Source organism: Diadema antillarum, unplaced genomic scaffold (assembly GCF_040938485.1).
Source record: "Diadema antillarum isolate AM-2024a unplaced genomic scaffold, OU_Dant_1.0 seq00001282_RagTag, whole genome shotgun sequence".
NCBI classification, from domain to species: domain Eukaryota; kingdom Metazoa; phylum Echinodermata; class Echinoidea; order Diadematoida; family Diadematidae; genus Diadema; species Diadema antillarum.
Window position 1 is genome coordinate 498 of NW_027272062.1, and position 23824 is coordinate 24321.

The 23824-nt window shown below is 37.7% G+C and overlaps 1 protein-coding gene across 1 annotated transcript in view; it reads left to right on the top strand.

Moving 5' to 3' along the window:
* Positions 1-7255: 7255 nt before the first annotated feature.
* Positions 7256-23824, top strand: part of LOC139745650 (receptor-type tyrosine-protein phosphatase mu-like) — a gene marked incomplete at its 5' end in the record, with an annotated part of 48110 nt that continues 31541 nt past the window's right edge. Inside the window, 7 exons of the mRNA XM_071656047.1 lie at positions 7256-7396; positions 8704-8832; positions 12648-12797; positions 13774-14100; positions 14388-14458; positions 19655-19901; positions 22314-22625. Of these exons, the coding sequence (XP_071512148.1) occupies positions 7256-7396; positions 8704-8832; positions 12648-12797; positions 13774-14100; positions 14388-14458; positions 19655-19901; positions 22314-22625 (1377 nt within the window). The remainder of the gene's footprint in view (positions 7397-8703; positions 8833-12647; positions 12798-13773; positions 14101-14387; positions 14459-19654; positions 19902-22313; positions 22626-23824) is intronic.

Here is a 23824-nt window from a genome sequence, read left to right on the forward strand (position 1 = left end):
CATGTCACTCTTTCCCCCAATGATTCCCGAAATGAAGACAATTGTCTTGCGTTTTGTCCAAATGTCTTTTCCGAAGTGTGCAGCTGATTGCTGAATTTCAATTCTGAAAATACAAAATCTCCCTCGCGTTGGAGGGGAAAACCCCCTCCTACCCCTCCCCCGTTCTGTTCTTTTCCTATAGACTTAGTACAGATTTAGATTGACAGATTTCCAAATGTTTTATTAAGTGTGCATCAGAGCTTTATGTATTATTTCAAAACTGAAAAAAAATCCCTGTAATATGGGAAAAGTATCTTGCCAACCTTGGTCCCCTCTATAGACTTAGTAATGACAATGACAATTTCCGACTTTTCCACAAAAGTATGATTCAGATCGCATTATTCTAATTCTAATAAGGCAAAATCTCCGTTGAGAGGGAGGGGGAACCCCTCCCCCTAAATAAAGCTCTACCTCACTAGACTTTGTACATACACAGAGATGATGCACATTCGGAATAAGAGCTAAATTCCGTGATTTTAACACTTTCCTGAAAAGCCCTATTTATTCCATTTTTTTTTTTGTTGCACCAAAAGTTTGCACCAGCTCGCTGAATTTCAGGTCTGATAATGCGAAATCCCCTACGTGTGATGGGAGGAGAAATGCCCCTTGTACACCCTCGTGTGCTTGCTTTTTCTCTTTGATTGCTTAACAGACAGCGTTCCTGATATTCATTGTAAGAATTGATATGACAATTATTATACAATAATTTGTGACCGTGCACCTCCAAATGAACAAAAAGTCGCACACACTGATTTTGCGTGAGGACCGAAAATAAGTGAAATGGGTCAACCTAGCCGAACTTGACTTTTTCATATTTTCTGAAAGAGCGGGTCTTCTTTCACATTATGCTAAAATTTGGTATCATAAAACGGGCAGGAAAGTGTTTTTTTAGCAGTTTATCTCAAACATTTTTGGTAGAATAGTGTGATTAGGTGTGTCTTTAGAATCCCTTTTTCATTTCTGAAAAACCTTGTCAACACTCTTCACTTTCAACTCTAATATCTTTTGAAAGGATAGTGCTACTGCTTTGAAAGTTGGCATTAATTATGAACAGAATGTGTTAATGAGGCATGATAAATTTCAGTTTAATCTGATAATCCCTTCATTGTTGTTACTCTGGTGGTTTACTTCCTGTTTTTGTCCCATTCATCGCACAGCCAGTACGGTTTGGTAAAGATTAAGCGCTTGAATAGACACTGTACTTCAGAGCCTCTTTTCTCAGTTCACACTTTTCCTGAGTTTGTGCTTTCTTTCCAATATTTAGATAGGTTAGGAGAATCCATATGATTTGAGTTATACATCATTGTAAAGCTTAAAGTCTGCTCTTTCAGAATATGGTCTTAACTAAAAATTCATGTCTGGCGACTTTTTGTTTGTTTTGAGGTGCAAGGTCACATTTCATTTAAATGATACCATTCTATACGCAAAACATACTGCTACTTTAAACAAGTGGGACTGTTTAAAATCGATAAAACATGCAAACAGGCATGAAATTGCACCATTTACAACATGAAATGCAAAAAGGTTCTCGTCGTGGGAGGGGGGATACCCCTCCCCCCCCCCCCCCTCCATCGCTCCGCTCGCTCGGACTCGGTTGCGTTCATGACATTCAGTGTAAGAATTAATACAAGAAGTTTATCTAAATGATATCATTTTAGGCAAATTGTTCAATGATAATTTACATCAAAATATATTGCCACCTTAAACAAGTGGGACTGTTTCAAGTTGATGAAAAACATGCATCAAATTGCACCATTTACGACATCAAAATGCTAAAAACTTCTCACGTGGGAGGGGGAACAAACCCTCCCACCCCCCCCCCCACCCCTTCGCTTGCTCGGGTTCGGTTGCGTTCATGATGTAGACATGTAAGAATTGATACAAGAAGTTTACTGAAATGATACCATTTAATAGCCAAATTATTTGATAAAAATCACCATCAAAATATATTGCTGTATACCGTAAACAAGTGGGATTTTTTCAAGTCCACAAAAGACGCGAAAAAATGCATCATATTGCACCACGTACAACATCAAAATGCAACTAAAAATGTCGCTATGGCGACTGGTATGCCTCCGCCATGATGCATGATTCTTCTTATAGGTCTAGATAGTACATGTGGACAATGTGTGATTACATTTTCACAAAATTGGCTAAATATTAAAATGACAAGTTTGTCACAAATGTGTTGAATGTTCACCTTCCTTTACCTAGGTTTAATTGGATGAATAGGAGAGCATGTATGATTTGGGATTTAAGGACTTTAACTTGACTTTGACCAATCCATACGTTTATGCCTTGAGTAATTTTCAAGGTATGGAGAAAAAGTGCAATTTCTGTATTGAATAGTAAATTGTTACCATTTTCATCTGGCCTTTGACCCTAAAATTCATAAGATAATCACTGTCAGGTAGAACATGCATAAATATGTAGAAAGTTTAAAGATAACTTGAGCCACTTCCGAGATATGGAGGAAAAACTTAGTTCAGCACTTTCACTTGATCTTTGACCTTTTGACCTTTGAAACAAAAAAAAAAAACTTTCCAGAGAATCTCTATTAGGTTATACATGCATACACCAAGTGTAAAAAAAAGAAATAATCCTGCCGGCATTGCATAAACATGAGGCAAATAGTAAAATTGTGAAGTGTTGCCCTTGACCTTTGACCCCTGACCTTTGACCGCATAAATCCTAAATTGTCTAGATAATCACTGCCAGTCAGTACATGTATGTTCCATGAAGATACCTCGAACAATTTCCAAGGTACGGAGAAAAAAGTGAAATTTTAATATTTTTACTTGACCTTTTGACCTTTGACCTTTGACCTCATTACCCTAAACTTTCGTCAGAGAATCTTAATTACGTAATACATGAATACACTAACTTTCAAGAAAATATCTTCAGGCATTGCAGAGATATGGTGGAAATAGTGAAATTTTATGTATTTGACCTTGACCTTTTGACCTTTGACCTCGAGCATGTGCACCCAAAAGTTGATAGGCCGCCCCCCCCCCCCCAATCCAAAAAGTGGGGGGGGGGGGGCAAAACGCATTTTTGCCCCCCCCCCCCCCCAAAAAAAAAAAAATAATAATAATAATAATAAAAATAAAAGAAAATAAAATAAATATGTATATATGTGACCGTGCACCTCAAAACGAACATAAAGTCGCACACACTGATTTTGCGTGAGGACCGAAAATAAGTGAAATGGGTCAACCTAGCCGAACTTGACTTTTTCATATTTTCTGAAAGAGCGGGTCTTCTTTTACATTATCCTAAAATTTGGTATCATAAAACGGAATGGAAAGTGTGTTTTCTTAGCAGTTTATCTCAAACATTTTTGGTAGAATAGTGTGATTAGGTGTGTCTTTAGAATTCCTTTTTCATTTCTGAAAAACCTTGTCCACACTCTTCCCTTTCAACTCTAATAACTTTTGAAAGGATAGTGCTACTGCTTTGAAAGTTGGCATTAATTATGGAAAGAATGTGTTAATGAGGCATGCTTAATTTCAGTTTAAGCTGGTAATCCCTTCATTGTTGCTACTCTGGTGGTTTACTTCCTGTTTTTTGTCCCATTCATGGCACAGCCAGCACGGTTTGGTAAAGATTAAGCGCTTGAATAGACACTGTACTTCAGAGCCTCTTTTCTCAGTTCACACTTTTCCTGAGTTTGTGCTTTCTTTCCAATATTTAGATAGGTTAGGAGAGTCCATTTGATTTGAGTTATACATCATTTTAAAGCTTAAAGTCTGCTCTTTCAGAATATGGTCTTAACTAAAAATTCATGTCTGGCGACTTTTTGTTTGTTTTGAGGTGCAGGGTCACATATATGAATAAAAGGGAAAAAATATGGCTACAAACGGCAGCTTTTGGACTGTAAAATGTCAAAATTTTCAAGCTCGCTCGCTTCGCTCGCTCGCATCCAGCAGTTGAGCCCGGTGCGCCTCCCCCTTAATTTCTAAAGCGAAAAACATAGCTACGACGGCAGTTGTTGGATTCTAGAATGTCAAAATTTTCAAGCTCGCTCGCATTGAATCGTTATGCCATTCTCCTAATGTTGCTGACAGTAATTGCCAGTAGTTGCGCCCGATGCCCCCACCCCTTAATTTCCAAAGCGAAAGATAAGATATAGCTACAAACGGGAGTTTTTGGACTGTAAAATGTCAAAATTCTCAAGCTCGCTCGCTTTGCTCGCTCGCATTGAATCGTTATGCCATTCTCCTAATGTTGCTGCCAGTAATTGCCAGCAGTTGCGCCCGATGCGCCGCCCCATTAATTTCCAAAGTGAAAGATACACTGTAGCTACAAACCCCTTTTTGGGACTGTAGAATGTCAAAATTTTCAAGCTTGCTCGCTTCGCTCGCTCGCATTGAATTGTTATGCCATTTACCTTCCAACAACGTTGCTGACAGTATATAATTTGTCGATCGTTTCACACCGTCATTCCATAATCCATGTAAGGAAAACTTACAATGTTCCTCAATGACTGCGTTGTTGAATGTATCACATTCCGTAATGTATTGTAGTCCCATTATTGCTCACGCACACACGCACAAGCATACAGACCGTCAAAATTACTTTATGGTTCCCCCCCCCCATGTTTCGACCCACCGTACGCCACTTTACATATATATATATATATATATATATATATATATATATATATATAGATGTGTGTGTGCGTGTGTGTGTGTATGTGTATATTGTGTAACATATGCATGGTCTAATCTTGAGCCCCCTCCAATGTTTGCCCCCCCCAATCCAAAACTGCTTCCGGCGCGCCTGGCCACGAATACCACCTTTTGATAGCTCTGCTTGCTAGGCTTCTGGACTCTTGCTCCAAGGCACATGAATGCTTTATCAATAATGCATGATCAACTGCCCTGGGCGATGTTAGTCTGAATTCATGGTAAAGGGTAAATTGCATGCACATAAAAAGCACTTGTTTTCATGTGCTTGCATACACATACATTTAAGGATGATTAAAGACTAGCTGTAAGAGCGGAATTTCTCATGAATATGTAATAGAGCATTCAAACCCTTGCCACTGTTCAGAAACATTGTCTAGGTGTTAACCACCCACTTTTGTACACGCCATTTGACCCCAGTGCAAAATTAAAGTTTTTAAAGAGTTGACAATAGAGCAAAATCTGGAACCAAACCTTAAGATAAACCTTGAATTTAATGAACCTGATTTATGCTTTCATTTTTAAATTACCTCCAACAAAAGTGTACACTGTTCAGCTATTCCCCGTATCAATAACAGTGTTATCTGATAAATATAGTTTTTTGAACTATTTAGGATCAAAAGTGGGAAATGTTTTTTTGTAACACCTAGTCCATAAACAATGTATCAATGTTGTTCGTGTTCAGAAAGGTGTTCAAATGCATGCCATTACGATATTCGTAACGACAATTTTCGCCTTGCAGACCCGAAGATTTAGAGAATTCCAGGTCAGTTTATAGTCATTATGGAAAGAAAAATGATGAATATTTGATCAAAATCGAAGTTCCTATCCTTGTTCAAGAGTTCAGGAGTTTTGTTTATGTTTATTATTTCAAGTATGACATATCATGAGGCAAATCTCTCGTTTGAAGAAGCTACTCCCCTGTAGACAATGCCAGTGTATATCTTGGCAATCCAGGACTTAAAAACCAAAGATATAAAACACCTGTTTCTTGACCCTGGCCTATTCTAAGCATCAGTCACCGCCACAGGGGAGGGGGTGGGGGGGGGGGGGCACCCGCGAGAGGAGGAGATTGTTTTGGTTTTGGCATGGGCTATGTAGTTCCATGGTGCGTGTGTGTGTCGACAAACTTCTACAATGCTCTCCTTCTTATTCCTGTATTTTCGTTATTTATGGGTCAAATTTTTTCGTTCGAAATTCAAAACGGATGACTATAGAATTTCTCAATAGAATATAGAATCTAAAACTTTACAAAGAATAGAGATAATTGAGTGCACTTTGAATGGTCTGCCACAGGCAGATATCCTTATCATGCTCTTACGTAATATGACAGCTGTTGCAGTCATTAAGCCCTGGCTTGGCCTCCAGGTTTGCCACGCCTGAGTAGAAAGTTATTTTGCAGTGGGCAAATACATCTACTCCCACTTCTCGCACGAGGAATCGTTAGGGGGGTATAGCACCCCATCAGCTTCGTTTGGCGATGGGGTCTCGTCTCAAACGGGGGTTTGACGGCATGCATTACCCAAGTGGCAATGAGATATTATAATTGACGCGGTTTTGACTCTGAAATCAATAAATACTGAAAAGTAAACATGCCTTTTTTACGTGAGTGAACTCATGTTTACTGCACTTGTGAACTCTTTATCCAGGAGTTGCTGGTTGGGCCGATGAACAATGGTTTGGAGTTCAGCGCTTTAACTGATACCCTGATTAATTCTAAGGATCTCGACAAACATAGAGATACTCTTGGTTATACTGGATTTTCTTTTTTTCAAACTATAACTGAAGAGAAAATTCTGAGATTTTCAAAATAAAATATCAACATTAAGGACTAATAGGTGTACCACGGTTCACTGACTCAATGTTCATCTAAGGAGCAGGCTGGAGAATGCACCAAAACCTAAACTAACCCCTTATGAAATCAAACAAGTAAAGACTGTTTCGCAAGGTTCGTTACCAAAATCTTTTGCCGAAGTCTAATCCAATGTCAGGCAGAAGACGATTCTCTCATCATAAAATTGTTAATTAGAACCAAAAGAAAAAAAAAATCTTGATTATTCTTTTTTTAGCATTGCATTACTATTCAAGTCTCCTTCTTTATTTACATAATTATTGACAATAACTGACAGTAGCTGTATGGTTACTCATGACACATGAACTGTAATTATGTCACAAATAATGTGTAATCAAAATTGTTGAAATTTAGAAACTAGCTATAATGGGTATCATATTTGTATATGATTATTATGTTTGATTATCAAATCAGAATCATAATCGTATCGGAATCAGAATTATATTGATAAAAAATTGTAAATGATTCCATACGGAAAATAAATCAAATCAAATCAAATCAAATCAAATTATCTAAAAGAACCCAAATACAATGCATTTTTTTTGAGGGGCATGAGAGGCAGATTATCGAAATAAAAATTGACATAATTTAAGTACTGTTTTACAGGCAGCTCTCTGCATTACCTTATGCAAAGAAGTGTAATTCATTGTTTACTTACTATTACCCATGATTGCAGGTTGTGGTAACAATATCTTTGGGAAGAGTTGTACGGTGGTCTGCTCATCTAGCGGAAACTGCCAACATCGCCTCTTGTCCGTCTCTGACCCTGTGGGTATGTCATGCCAAGCCGGATTCGGAGGAAACAGATGCGAAACAGGTTTTGCTTTTTAATGTACCCTTTGCAATTGCCTAACAAATTGGTTATTTGTATACTGACACATTTGGGGACTGTATTTGAGTCTTTGAAAACAGCAGTAGTTGTCAGTGATGGGTAGATGACGTTACTATCATTGCTTACGAGAAATATTACCAAGATAGTTCCCTTCAGTGGAACGCCGGTAAGGTTTATGAGGAATATCGTCAATTTCATTTTACGTGTACAGGTACATCATGACAATAGCTCCGCTTTTGACACTAGTAATTTGAAATACCAAGATACAATCATCGCAAAAGAGAACACGTGAGGCCTATAAGAGAGAAATACGGGCACCTCTCTGTCTCTCTGAGTAATTCTACCATAGAATACACTATGATTACGTGATGTTTCCAGTCGTCATCTCTTATATTTTGCTTGGAAAACGTTTGCAAAAGTATTTTTAAAGATCATAATCGGAGAACATAGTGCAGTAAAACGGGCAAACATCAGGTTGATTCTGCTTCAAGCCTCTTATGAAAATATTTAATTTTTCGTTCATGACAATGTATCTAAAAGAACAAACAAACAAACTTTTTATATTTTTTTTTGGCTAGATATGTTGTGTTCATCACGATTACCCACACTTATCACACACATTTCATATTTGTAGAGGTGCAGTTAGATGCTTAAACTCAGTGAGAGAATGATCGAGGCATGACTGCTTCTTCTTGGAGTCAGAATGCAAGTGTCTTTCTTTATTCAATGTTCTCCAATTTATTCCCAACGCATTTACAGTGTACAGCATGTGTTAACAGTCTTTTTTCGGTGACTTTTCGGTGGCCTGTTTGCATTTTGTACACATTGCTTACATATGAGATGTGGTGAAGACAGCATGGCAAAGGGAGCGGAAAGGAAGTGGGAACAGATTGTCGCTTATCAGCATTTTGGAATATTAGTTGATCTTGACAGCGAGAAAGAAACCAGAGAACGGATAAGGAGCTTGGCTGTTGGAAGGGTGGCTGGTAGATGGATGTAATGTATGAGAAGGGTGACTATAAAATCAACGAAACATGTTGTTTGCGGTCACAGCAAAAGTAGACATAATACTAAACTTGCACAGACAATAACACAAAAACACACACACACACACACACAATCAGCATGTTTGAATAGAATGATTAGATTCGGTGCATCGGCTACTCAAATAATCGTGCGTTACGAGTTTCATTTGATATCATATATCATTTCATTTCATGTCATTAATATATAAAATAGCGATTACATTTAAAGCAGTCACGATGGCAATCGCGTTGCTATTCTCTCTTCAGTTTGCTACGGAGGAACTTTTGGAGCCAACTGTGAGCTGAACTGTAACTATGCGTCCGGTGTGACGTGTAACTCGGCCACTGGATGCCTAGGAGCCTGTGCCGCTGGGTATTGGGGAGATCTGTGTCAGGGTAAGAAAGAAAAATGAGGATGTTCCGTATATTTTTACCCCACTAGTGCTAAAATCTGAAGTGAGCTTTTGCCATCATTCATCGTCCGTCTTGCGTAGTGTTATAGTACAATATAATATTATAGTAGGATGGAAGGCGTTGCTTTATTAGTGACTTAGCTGGACTTAGCTGGACTTTTTGTTTGTTTTGAGGTGCAGGGTCACATAATTATGATTTAATAGGATATAGCTGTAGTTATAAGTTTGTTCATGGCGGGGGGGGGGGGGGCAAGTTTCATTTTGTTTTATTTCTTCTTGAAGAAGAAGAAGATGAAGAAGACACATTTTTTTCTATTTGTGACCCTGCACCTCAAAACAAACAAAAAGTCGCAAGACATAAATTTTTAATGAAGACCATATTCTGAAAGAGCAGACTTCAAGCTTTAAAATGATGTATAACTCAAATCAAATGGACTCTCCTAACCTATCTAAATATTGGAAAGAAAGCACAAACTCTGGAAAAGTGTGAACTGAGAAAAGAGTCTCTGAAGTACAGTGTCTATTCAAGCGCTTAATCTTTACCAAACCGTGCTGGCTGTGCGATGAATGGGACAAAAAAACAGGAAGTAAACCACCAGAGTAACAACAATGAAGGGATTATCAGATTAAACTGAAATTAAGCATGCCTCATTAACACATTCAGTCCATAATTAATGCCAACTTTCAAAGCAGTAGCACTATCCTTTTAAAAGTTATTATAGTTGAAAGTGAAGAGTGTGGACAAGGTTTTTCAGAAATGAAGAAGGGATTCTAAAGACACACCTAATCACACTATTCTACCAAAAATGTTCGAGATAAACTGCTAAAAAAACACACTTTCCTGCCCGTTTTATGATACCAAATTTTAGCATAATGTAAAAGAAGACCCGCTCTTTCAGAAAATAAGAAAAAGTCAAGTTCGGCTAGGTTGACCCATTTCACTTATTTTCAGTCCTCACGCAAAATCAGTGTGTGCGACTTTATGTTCGCTTTGAGGTGCACGGTCACATTTGTCACCAAACTTGGCAGGCATTATCACAAGGGTGACAAAATGTTGGTGATATTGGGCCGAATGCATAAAACAAGCAATTGCTTGTAAGCAATTGCTTCAAGCAAAAGCACAAGCTCGTCTAGCAAAAGGTCTAGCTCAAGTAATTGCTTAAATCCATATGCATAACTTTTTGCTTGTGCTTATACCCTTTGCTTGTACCGCACAAAAGGGACGTCACGTCTGTGCGAACACAAGAACAAAGGAGAGTGTGGCAGCTTGTATTTGAAAGGGCATGTGTGTTCGGAAACATTTCCTGACATAGCAAAATAGCTATGAAATGACACTCATAAATGCACACACAGGCGCACAGACACATCTATATAATCATATACACACACACGTACTGACTGATTTCCATCGTTACTTATATTAGCCCGGATGTGCCAGATCGCACGTGGAGAGAGGTCTCCTTGCTCTCCACCGAAGTCAGACATCCTACCTGTTTTTCATCACATTTTCAACAACTGGACATTCCAGTTGTGGAAACGAAAAAGTTTATTACTCTACATATGAGTAATTTCTTGTAGATTTATGCCACTCCTGCACAAGAGTGTGGTATTTCCTTTATGAATATGAAAATGATACTTAAAAGGGAACTTCCCAGTTAAGCAAAAGCTCAATCTAATTTTACAACGCTTGGAAAATCGTAAGCAGTTGTTAGCAAGAACAAGAAAAGGGTATATTTTATGCATACGTTTTTAAGCAAATGCTTGGTCTCTGACCAATTGCTTGCGGGCAGCGAGCAATTGCTTGTGCTTGCTAGCAAGAGCTACTGCTCGCAAGCAATTGCTTGTTTTTATGCATACGGATTCAGGTAAAAGGCTAGCACTAGCAATTGCTAGCGTTTATGCATCTGGCCCATTGGCACCATGCCACAAGAACCCCCAGATTAGACAATAGAAATAAAGTGCACACTGAAAATATAATGTTCTACATTCTAATATTTTTCTGCTGCTACCAGTCAGGGAGACTACCTATTTTGAGGGAAGATTGAAATCCCCCAAAAGAGGGAACATTGAACCGCGAGTAGATGTTACGTAACGGAGCGACGCGATATGGTCAGAGCGAACCGTTACAGATGTTCTTTTTCCAGTCGCTATGAGAATAATTCACCGAGAGGGAGAGAGAGAAACACGTACACACACGCGAGCGTACACACACGGAGGGTCATCCGCATCGAGTTGGAGGACGGGTCGTTGTGTGTAGCTATTTTTAGCGCTCCTCTCTCTCCCCCTCTCTCCCCCTCTCTCCTCCATCGTTCTGTTGCTGCGTACCCGTGATCAGTGATGATGCTGATAAGCAAAATCCCCAATCACTTACCTTTCGCGACCCCCATGACAGAAAAAACAAAACAGCAAGTGAATTGACCATGCACATCGACATTGTGTTGTTGGAAGGCGGAGCATGGTCGTGCAGACCTATGTTTTGATCGAAGTTAGAGCACGAGGAAGAGACATGCAAGTTTGAAGAACAACAAAAACCTTCACAAGACAAGACTAATAGTGAGAGGTAATTATCATCTATTAACTCTATTTCAATTTCAACTATTTTAGTTAGCATATGTGATTGTGACGTGTTGATCAAACATTTCTAGAGACAAAGTGAGGGTGGATGTCGCAATATAGTTCCCTGGTTCATTACCGTGATAGTGTACGTGTGATGTTGCGATGATCTAGATGAGGTAACCTTGTGGTTGCATGAGGCTTGTAACTTTTAACCCAGTGAGCATGATCGCAAGAGAGCAAGAAAGTATGAGGACACTGATGGTCATGTAGCAAAAGAAAGAACCCCGGAGCTCCGGCGGTCCGCAGTTGACGTTCGACGGCTGTGCGAGAGCTCCAGCGTCATGCAACCTATTAGAACACCTACGGTGGCGGTCCTCTCTTGCTCTTTTCATTCGGACATTCCACAGAAATACGGGCAAACCAGGAGTTTAGGGGACCGGACTATCTAAGTTCAATACCAGTTCTCACCAATTCTTGATCATTTGACGAAAAAATAACTGAATTGTTGATAGAAATATCGGCAAAAGCATGACAGGCTACCACAATTCCCACAGACGTTGAAGCTCAGCGGTAACAGCGCTCACGTACGCACGGTACGTGCGTGCACTGTGTTAACGCGATTCATGCATAGCGCATTGCAGACACACACACAGTCCGTCCCTGTGTTTCGTTGAATAAGAACGCCTTGAAAGAAACTATGACACGGAGATTCAAAAAATACACTTTGGATTCGCGTTTTCATCCTTCAATTACAAATTTTCCTCACTATATGTGAATATTGATTTTTGGAGGAGATAAACTTTATTTATTCATCTTTCATTGGGTGAAATTTCAATATCAACATTAAATGAGGATTTTTTAAGGTGAATTTTTAAAGACATGCATGTCAAAACGATGCAGTGATAGCCATTGACTTTGTACGCGTCGAGCTTCGGCCAGAGACTGCGGAAAGGTCATGAATAATTCATTAAGTCCAACTTTCCCGATTTTTCGCGAATATCTCCATTCCCTAAAAATCGGCTGTCTCCCTGACTGCTGACTGGCTACAATAATGTATACAAATGGACACCCTTGCATGGGTCTCTTGCTTGTAATGAGATGCTTGTGATTTAACTTCATATTTGCTTGCTAAGGAATGTAACAATTACTGTAAAAGAATATTAATGAAATGTGTTTTTCGCTTTTATTTGAAATTTTTAAACAGTTTTCAATTGTATTTCCCTTGTCAACTAATTGCACAAGCCTCTGGAGCGTGCAACGAAGGTTATTTCGGAACCCTATGTAATTATCCCTGCCACTGTAAGACTAGCAGCACTTGTGATCAGATTAGCGGCCAGTGTCCTAATGATGACTCCTGCGCGGATGGCTGGGCTGGGTCGGATTGTCAGCAAGGTATAGTTATATAACAAAAGTTCCCCTATTATACATAACACTTAAAAAAAGAAGAAAAAAACTAAGCAGCGTTTCTGTTACTGTCACTAGAAAAGTTCAGAGCATACTGGAATTATATGAAGGTAGAAGTTAAGGATGTGACAGGCTTTAGTGTTTCTTGGTAGCCGGTAAACTAGAATTTGGTGTCGGGCATCTTTGTTTTAATGTGTAAAGTCAATATATGGAAGCATAATCATGACCCCACTCATAGGTCTTTATAGAGTCAGCTAATTTGATAGTGATAGAATGAACGGTTGGTATTGTATTTAACAACATTAAGACTTCACCATCGCAAAGGTTTAATGCAATACAATGAGCCGCCAGAATATTTTAAATTCGTAACATGCTTTTTTTTTAAATCTAACACTGATTTTGGTCTCATCGTCACGTGCAAATCAAATGACTTAGCGCTTTCGTCTTCTTGCAGTAATTTAATACACCGCCACTGGTACGTACATATAGACAAATAAGATCATAAGAACCATGCATTTGCTAGATAACTGCTCTCAGCAACAAGTCATCTTTAAGTAACCACAGGGATCGATTTTATATATGCAAGTTTTTTTTTTCCTTTTCCTGTCATTTAATTGCGGGGGTGGGGGGGGGGGGTCAATAAAGGAAATTTGATGACTATTTCTTTGCAGGCGCAGTCTGATACTCATAAGACTTAAGAAGCAATTGTTATATTCATGTTTCTAATTACCGTCAACGACCGTATACGGAACAGAACACGAGTATTACTACTAAGGAATTCTAAACATACCGTAGAACAATACCAAACATACCGTTATCTTGGCTTTTCAGGTAAATCATTATACTACACAGACAATCAGAAAAGGCTTACACCATGTCTAGTCTTGTTAGTCACAGGAGTAAGAAATATTTTTCTAACACAAACATTCCAGGCTATATTTATCCGTTGTTCTCTTATTTTTAGCATTGCCAAGACTGGTGGATTCTCCCTGGATATTGGATGTAACAAGCGATTCAGTTTTAATAGCATGGAACGCCTGGAAGGACGGCTACGATTATGGCACTGGACCGGTGCACTCGTACCTGATTACGTACAGTTGGACAGATGACGTAGGGAACACAGGCAACTCTGATGAACCCGTTGTCATCTCTGGGGACAGCACTGCTAATATCACTGGTCTTTATGGATATAGAGATTATGAGTTTCTTCTGTCCGTCAGGCGAGAGGTAGACGGTATACCAACGGGTGGGATCAGCAGTTCACCTATCAGAGTAAAGACACAATGCGATGGTGAGTCCAAGCAATACTTTTGGATTATCCTACATGTTTTAAATTCGAATATCTCAGTGTACAACCTGGTGTATGCTGTAAAAATCATTTTCGCGGGTGTGTTTGCTTTAATAGAAACGCCTAAAATTAGTGTTAAGGTCATAAATATGCACATAATCTATTTTGGTTACAATATGAAAACAGTGTGGGATAAGAGTGGCTGTTAACGTCTCATACAGGTCTTTTTTTATTTTACACTGACCTTTTTTTTTTCAATTTGTTTCTCATTGCTTGCCAAATGTTCTCAGCGCCTCTTTACGCTCCATCAGCGATGACTGTCAACATCACTGGTGCAGTTAGTATCGAAGTAACTTGGCAGGTAAGAATGATATCAAGTGGTTCGAAAGACGGCAGTAAAAGATGAAACATAAAGGTATGGTGTATTTCGCTCTACATGTAAGATTGAGATGATAGTGAACCCATTATTACTGGAAAGCAGTTCTTTATAACACTCTATTTATAATGGGACACTGTTGCAAAGGGCATATAACTCTGGACTTTCAATCGGACATCCCTGCTAGAATCCCTTCTAGTGTTTATAAGTCTTTGGACAAGATGCTGTACACGGTATATCCCCTCCACTCATGTGTATAAGTTAGTACCTGGCAACAACAGAGTAATGTCAATGACAGCCGGAAGCCGCTGGTAGGCCAAGAGCAACAGTGAAAGATGATAATCAAATTATTATTCTGGATTTCAGGTCAGTTCAGTTCAGTTTTTATTTCTGCATTTCAAAATCAATACAAATCAACAAATCAACAAAATACTTACATAGTCATTTACACAGCTAATATTCGTAACGTTTCGATCTTACATACATTTTCCTTTTTTCAAGTACGAATATCATATATGAAAGGAAGCAATAGGAAATGATAAAAATGAAATGCAGGGGACCATCATCATAAGCTTAGCTTGACGAGGAAGATGGCCCCAGGTAAAGAGATACATAAAGAAAATCTTGCCACTCACTGAGTGGGGGGTAATTGTGCGAAGGGCACAATAAAGATTGATTGATTGATTGATTGATTGATTGATTGATTTTATTTCTGCCTTTTTCCAAATCACACATAACAAAAGAATACACATATTCACGTTACACGACATTTAAGCAAGCATATACTGTCTTACAAATTAATTCAAGGTACATATACATATACACACTACGAACATGACAGTATTCGATGTATAAAACATGTAGCATATCACTCACAAAAAAGAAAGTTCGGAGGAGAATCATCAAATCAACACTTGTAGATTTTATGAATAATAATGAAGTATTCATTCAGAGCATAATGATCACGTCGTTTCATTAAACGAATTTCAAAGAGAAGAATATAACAGAGGGGATTTGGATAAATTGATATTAGAAATTAAACATTTTGGTTATTATAATAACAGAAAAGCAGGAGACCGCGATCATAAGCAGCAGCTTGACATGGATCGAGGCCTCGGGGTAAAATTCAAAGCTTAAAATCGATTTACATATCTGTATAATGGACGTGTCTACCAAAGCAGAATCAATAGTCAAATCGAAAATATTGTAATAATTTATGAAATTAAAAGTAAAGGAGAAATTCAAAATAGTTTTCGTTTGTTTCTTATCAATAGGCATTTTTTACCAAAATGCTGTGCTGAGGTGAGTGCTGTGCTGTGCTGTGCTATGCTGTGCTGTGCGGAGCTGTGCATGTGATACAATACAATTTTATTAATTTAATGTTTAAGAGAGACCATAAAGAAAAATTAACATGGCAATGTGTAGTGCATCAGCGTTCTACATGACCCTTTATATAATTATATTTTTTATTCATTTTCCATATTCCACATTTCGTACAAGTTTTATATTCCATTTGATTTGAAGCAGAAATGTTTTTCACACAATGGTCAGTTTCAACCAATAATGCACAAATGTATAAGGACATATTTAACGTGTAATATGAGGAACCCACTAAAAAGCAAAGCTTGTAGGATGTGGGTTCCAAAAATATAACATAGGGTTTTAGTACAGTATATCAAAGTCAGAAGTGACGTAACATGCAAAATTCAAAATATCGAGAATATTACAATGTTTACGGGAGGTACAAAGTATAATGTTTATGATTAACTTATGGTATAAATGCTTAGAAAAGTAGGAAGTTAATCAAACTGGTGAGGTCTTCCGAGCGAGGCATCATTTGGGTATATGCAAAAAAAAAAAAAAAATTTAAGCGATTACGGCAAAATAATTACAAGTAGGATTTTAGAAAATTGGCTTTGAGATTTTTCTTAAAGGAGCTTAAAGAACTTGAGTGCAACCGAACCGAATCTAAGTCATTCCAGAAAGAAGGGCCGGTAGATGTAATTGTCTTAAGGGCTAGAACTGTACGAACAGGGGAAAAATGATAGGATTCACTGTGTCTTGTAGGGTAAGTATGAATATCACTGTTTTTCACAAACATTGAGGAAAATATACTAGGAAGGTCACCAGTATTCAACTTATACATGAAAATTCCAACATGATATAAATACAAATCATAAATTTTTAACAATTTACTTGAAACAAACAATTCATCAGTGTGATCAAAAAATTGTGCTCGATTTATAATTATAAGGCCTTTTTCTGAACCAAAAATAAGCTTCAATTTTAGTCTTTGAGCAATTCCCCCAGGCTAATATTCCGTCATTAAAGTAAGGTAATAATAAAGTTGTATAAAGAGAATGCAATATTGGCTTTGGGAAGAGATATTTCAGTTTGTGAATAATTCCAACATTCATGCACAACAATTCACATAAATAATCAACATGTACCTTCCATGAAAGGTTACTGTCAATATAAATACCTAAAAATTTTGTTGAATCTATTTGATTTAACTGTAAACCGTTCATTAAAACTAAACCTGGAAGAGATTTTATTGTGTTACTGAAAACCATATAATTGGTCTTATTTATGTTAAGCGACAATTTATTTGCCTGAATCCACTCAAACACCAACTTAAGTTCATTATTCAGAGAATCGAGCAAAACATAAGGATCTGAGTGAGAATAAAAGAGACTTGTATCATCTGCGAACAGAAGAAAAGACAGCAGAGAGGATGAGTTACGGAAGTCATTGATGTATAAAATGAATAAAAGAGGACCAAAGAGGGAGCCCTGTGGAACACCACAACAAATCGAGTTTATATCAGATTCATGATTATTTACGGAAACAAATTGAGATCGACCGGTAAGATAACTTCTGAACCACTCCAAGGCCTTTCCAAGAATGCCGTCATGATTTAGTTTATACAAAAGAATTTCGTGATCTATTGTGTCAAAGGCCTTGGAGTAGTCCAGAAACAGACCGACTGTGTGCGACTTAGTGTCTATAACTCTTACAACTTTCTCAACCAGTAGTAATATAGCATGGGTGGTTGCATGTTTTTTTTCCGAAACTCGAATTGATTATCAGCTAAAATATCACAATCGTCTACGAATTTGATTTAACGATTATTAATCACCTTCTCAAGTAATTTAGAAAAAGATGACAGAAGCGATATTGGTCGATAATTTCCTAACTCATCCTCTCTGCCTTTCTTATAGATTGGAATAACTTTAGCAATTTTCATTTTAATGGGCACAATAAAGATAAATTCAAAATGTGAACTAAGGGTGATAGTATTTCGTTTACAATACATTTCATGAGGTGATTAGAAATCCCATCATGACCTGTACTCTTCTTGGGGCTAAAAGAATTGACAATATCTACGACCTCTGTTTCAAGTACTGGGAGAAAAAATAAAGACTGTGGATTGGAACTTAAAAGGTGAGAATGAAAGGGTCTGTGTACAGATAAAATATTGCGGGCCAGATTCGGACCAATATTAACAACAAAAAAAAAGAGCTGAATGCTTCCGCAATTTCCACATCATCTCTTAAATTCTTCCCTTCACAAAGGATATTATCGATGATACCCTTATTTACACGTTTATGAATAACGCTATTTATTACATGCCAGGTAGATTTTGCATCTGACCTGTGCTGTTCAAACAAAGAACAAAAATAATCTTTTTTTGCTTTACGTAACAGGGACGTAAGAGTATTCCGATATTTAATGTACTTTGGTTTATTCAAATCTGTATTACATGAAAATAAAGTATTTTTTCTGTTTATGGATCTACGTAAAGCTTTTGTTATCCAGGGTGAGCGCGGAACTGTTTTGTAGTTTCCTCTTTGATTTCTCAAAGGGAAATGCAAGTGATATAAAGGTACCAAAATATTCATAAATCTGTCGTACGCGTCATTCGGATCAGTGGAGTTTAAAACCTCATCCCAATCAGTTTCGGATAAACTTTGTTTGAACAGCTGGATGTTATGATCGGAGAACACTCGTGATTGCGATAATTTTTTACACACCTTTTGTTTATGCGATTCAGGTACAGTAGAAATGGAAGAAACTATAACGGGAAAATGATCTGATATGTCCGTAACAGCGATACATTGATCATCATAATCATGGCTGTTTAAAGATATCGATCAGTGTTGCGGAGGCTCCAAATAATCTTGTAGGCTTGGTGATACAAGGAGTGAAAGAGGATGATACCATAGTATCAAGAAAATCACGTGTTTGTGGCTTACCATAATCAAGTAAGTCTAAGTTAAAATCTCCCATTATGTACACGTGTTTGTTGCGGAGATAGGGCGAATCTAAAATAATTTCTAAGGTTGAGATGAAGTCAGAATGATTACAATTTGGGGGCTTGTAAATTTCTCCTATCAATACTTTTTTTACCACCTGGCATACTTATGTCAATGAAAATACTTTCAATTGAATCAGACATATAATTTAAATGGGTTATCATTTCAAATGTCAAATTATTCTTCATATAAAATGCCACACCTCCACCTCGTTTACAAACTCTGTTATTTGTTACCAGTGTGTAACCATCTAATTGTACAAGGGAAGTGAAATTTTCAGTCATCCAAGTTTTACATAATCCCAAAACTGAAAGTTTTACATTGAAAGTGTCAAGAAATAATTGTAACTGGTCAAAATTTTTAATCAAACTCCTTATATTATAATGCAAAACTGAGAAAGTATACTCCGCTCTGAAAGACTTAAGCTGTGCTACGTGTTGCGGTAAAATATTACAAGATGTTGTTAGTTTCGGATGGAATGTAGCGTCATGGTCATCATAAATAAGGTCAAGATTAGGCATATCATCATTAAGAGTATTCATATCATCAATACCGTTGGATACACTACCTAACATTTTTAACAGACATACATGGGTAAGGTAATAAGGTTGTGTAACATTGCTTGGGATCATCCTCAGAAGAGAATACAATAACATCAGATATCTCAGTTTGCTCAACCAATTTGTTACAATCTGAAATGCATATGACATGTATATAACATGTATAAGAACAATGTATATAACATGTATAAGAACAATGGAGAACAGAAATCTATTAAGGCATTCAAGGTACTTTGGCATATCTAAAGAAATGAAAAAGAAAATGTTACTCAAACTGTAACAAATGTTGTGGTTCCTATGTAAAGCTGCCCAACCAACCTGGGTCAGAGTGGCTTAGGTGCAACTCGTCTTCATTCAGCTACAACTTGACGTACTGGCCGAGCGAATACCCAGCCGATTTTAGAGTCATGGGGTTCGAAGGTGACTATTCCATCACCCATCTTGCAACCGACTTGAGTCCTTGTACTGAGTACATTTTCTCTGTGGTGATTATCAACTCGATAGACTTGCCCGGGCCTGAGGGGAAAATAAATGGAACAACTGATGTTATAGGTAAGTTAATGCAATGAAGACTTTCTGTCCACACGGATCGTATAAGCCTAACTCACTGGAGGAGACATCGCTGCGACTTGTGCGACTCAAAAGCCAAAATATTTGCTGAAATGTTTATAAGTTTACAACCTACATGTATATCCAACAATCTATATAAATATCCAAAAAATCGCGCCGTCTCCGTCAGTCCGTGGACATCCTCGAGGCGTCTTCTCAATAACGGATACGTCGCCGCGACATCTCCGCAACGTCTCCGCATAGTCGCTGGTAGGTCGCCATTGGTACCCGCAAGGTTGCAAAAACGTCCTGGATACGTTGCTACAACCAAGAAGACGTCTCCGTGGCCTGATGGAGGATTAAAAAATAGAATAGTCTTGAAAAATATCTAACATGTTCAAATCTCTTGCAATTTCCGCAAATCATCCTAGCTTGCACGAGACGTTGCGGAGATGTTGCGGAGACGTCACCGCAACCAGCGAGACTCGAGTCGCCACCAGGTTGCCACCTTGTTCCAAGCCAATAAGATACCTACTTCGAATATAAAAAGAAACCGATAAGAAATTGTGAGCACTTCATAGTAACTACATAGCACCCAAGCACTGTCGAGAAGTTGGTGGATGGGGGCTTACCTAAGCTCACCTAAAATCAGCTGGTAATGTCTTCAGAGGGATTACTCCTGAAACTGCAACGAAGAAATTGTTTTCCCCTCCATGAGTAACGACACAAAATATCACACAAGAGCTTATGTGCTTCTTTATGTTTTGTTTTGGGACCGCGTAGTTATAAACTAAAATTAATTATTCCTTCGGCTCAGGTGCATGAAAGAAAAAAGATCCCACCAAGCTTCATGGTGGTGTTAGTATACATGCTATAAAAACGATTTTCATGGTTGTGGTACTAGTACTCCTTTGGCGCCCAGTTTGGTCGACACTACCACTGACACACACATACACACACACATGATTATGTACCTCTTAATAACTACATTTCCTTTACAACGTAGTGATACGTAAAGGAATTTAGATTTACCACAATGGAGAAGAGAGAAATGTCAGCATAAATATATGGGTCCAGCCAAACTAGCTCTACTTTGTATAGATGCCAGAAGATCTATCTGTCACAGTCAACGTCAAGAACAATGTATGCCATTTACATTTGCGAGTATCTAATGTAACATGAGACTTTATACTATTTAGAAATAGAAACTTTGGATGTAGGAGAGGAATTCCTGAAATTGACATAATCATATCATTTCATATACGACTCCGATGCTGAGCTCCCACGTAACCAACTGAGCAATATGAACTGTGCATACGTTGTTGTTTTTTTCTGTATTTCTTAGGATGGTCCCTACCAATTGACATAAAAATGGTTTGTTTATTTTTTTTTCTTTAAGTATCAGTGATCATGAATATGTAAAAACACAAAGTTTCTTGCCGATGCAAGACATTCGACAAAATGTGACCACAACTGCCCACACAGGCGCCCTTGACTAAGATTGGCTAAGTGTTTACGCGGTCCCATAGATATGTCTCAGTTGAGATTACAAAAGTGGCATTTGAATTGGCAACGAATACCCCTGTCATTGGTAGGCTTTATTTTTTTTTTTAAGTTAGCGCAACCATACACGATATTTCATCTATAAAAAAGAATAAGAAAAATACTTAACGGCTTATAAAATTTAACTGAATATAACATTATAGTGTGATAGAAAATCCTGAAGGTGGAATTGTGACCCTGCACCTCAAAACAAACAAAAAGTCGCTAGACATGAATTTTTAGTTAAGACCGTATTCTGAAAGAGCAGACTTTAAGCTTTAAAATGATGTATAACTCAAACGAAATGGACTCTCCTAACCTATCTAAATATTGCAAAGTAAGCACAAACTCAGGAAAGTGTGAACTGAAAAAAGAGGCTCTGAAGTACAGTGTCTATTCAAGCGCTTAATATGTACCAAACCGTGCTGGCTGTGCGATGAATGGGACAAAAAACAGGAAGTAAACCATCAGAGTAACAACAATGAAGGGATTATCAAATTAAGCTGAAATTAAGCATGCCTCATTAACACATTCTGTCCATAATCAATGCCAACTTTCAAAGAATTAGTCTCAATTGATATGACATGACAGAGTAAAAGACTGTGTATAAAAAAGTACACCAATTATTGTGATAGTTGTTAATGTGTAAATATTATATGTATGTGTGTGTGTGTGTGTGTGTGTGTGTGTGTGAGTGTATTTTTCAGTGGTATTGGTATTCATGGTTTCGTACATGTATTCCAACATAATGAACCGAATCATTCTCATGAGTAAGTCAATGGTATGTAGTTTTTTTTTTTGTCTGTTTGTTTTTTGTTTTGTTTTTTACAAAAGTAGTGACGTAAAAAACGAAAGCAATGTTTCTCTACTCAGCACCTGATCCAGTGGACGATCTTACAGCTACCTCGGAGTCGTATGATAACGTCAAGATATTGTGGGCAGAACCAGCAACAAAGTGCTTCCCACTCGCCTACCAAGTCACACGCACCCTTCTACTACGGGACCAGTGCGACGACACTGAATCAGACAACTCAAAAGTCTCTACAACAAATGAGACCTTCTACACCTATGACGACTTGTATGCACATTCAACATACAACTTTACTGTCCTCCCATATTATGTGGAACGTGACGACTACATGGCCATACAGGCATCGTGGACGATGTTTCATTCAAATGAATCAGGTACTTCATAACAGAAATTAAGTGAGTGAAAGTATGATTGTGTGTGGAAAATATATCTAAATATGCTTCTCAACTGTAGTGAATGGCTTATGGACCATGAATCCATGGTGGTATCTTTTGCATGAAAAACATCTTTTGTTTTCGGTTAGCCTCTCTTTCGAATATTCCATGTGATAACTATGAATAATGAAATTGACTTAAAATAACACGAAGAAAAAAAAATGAAACAACATCAGAGTAATAACGGTGCCAGCGAAAAGGCAAAGGTGTTGAATCGTCTGCTTGAGAGAGGAAGAAAAAAATGGAAGAAATTTGTGATATTTGGGAAAGACTACGTGCATTTTTTTTTTCGTGAGTCGCAAAGGCTATCATTTGGACATATACATTATTTAATGTATCATTTGTGACCGTGCACCTCAAAACAAACATAAAGTCGCACACACTGATTTTGCGTGAGGACTGAAAATAAGTGACATGGGTCAACCTAGCCGAACCTGACTTTTTCATATTTTCTGAAAGAGCGGGTCTTCTTTTACATTATGCTGAAATTTGGTATCATAAAACGGGCAGGAAAGTGTGTTTTTTTAGCAGTTTATCTCGAACATTTTTGGTAGAATAGTGTGATTATGTGTGTCTTTAGAATCCCTTTTTCATTTCTGAAAAACCTTGTCAACACTCTTCACTTTCAACTCTAATAACTTTTGAAATGATACTACTACTGCTTTGAAAGTTGGCATTAATTATGGACAGAATGTGTTAATGAGGCATGCTCAATTTCAGTTTAATCTGATAATCCCTTCATTGTTGTTACTCTGGTGGTTTACTTCCTGTTTTTTGTCCCATTCATCTCACAGCCAGCACGGTTTGGTAAAGATTAAGCGCTTGAATAGACACTGTACATCAGAGCCTCTTTTCTCAGTTCACACTTTTCCTGAGTTTGTGCTTTCTTTCCAATATTTAGATAGGTTAGGAGAGTCCATTTGATTTGAATTATACATCATTTTAAAGCTTAAAGTCTGTTCTTTCAGAATATGGTCTTAACTAAAAATTCATGTCTGGCGACTTTTTGTTTGTTTTGAGGTGCAGGGTCACATTTAGTGTTTGTCTGTATCAACTAATTTTGCATATGAACTTCAAATCTTGGTTGTTCTTACAAATAATGTAGGATTTGGATGAATACCTCTCATATGCATACCTCT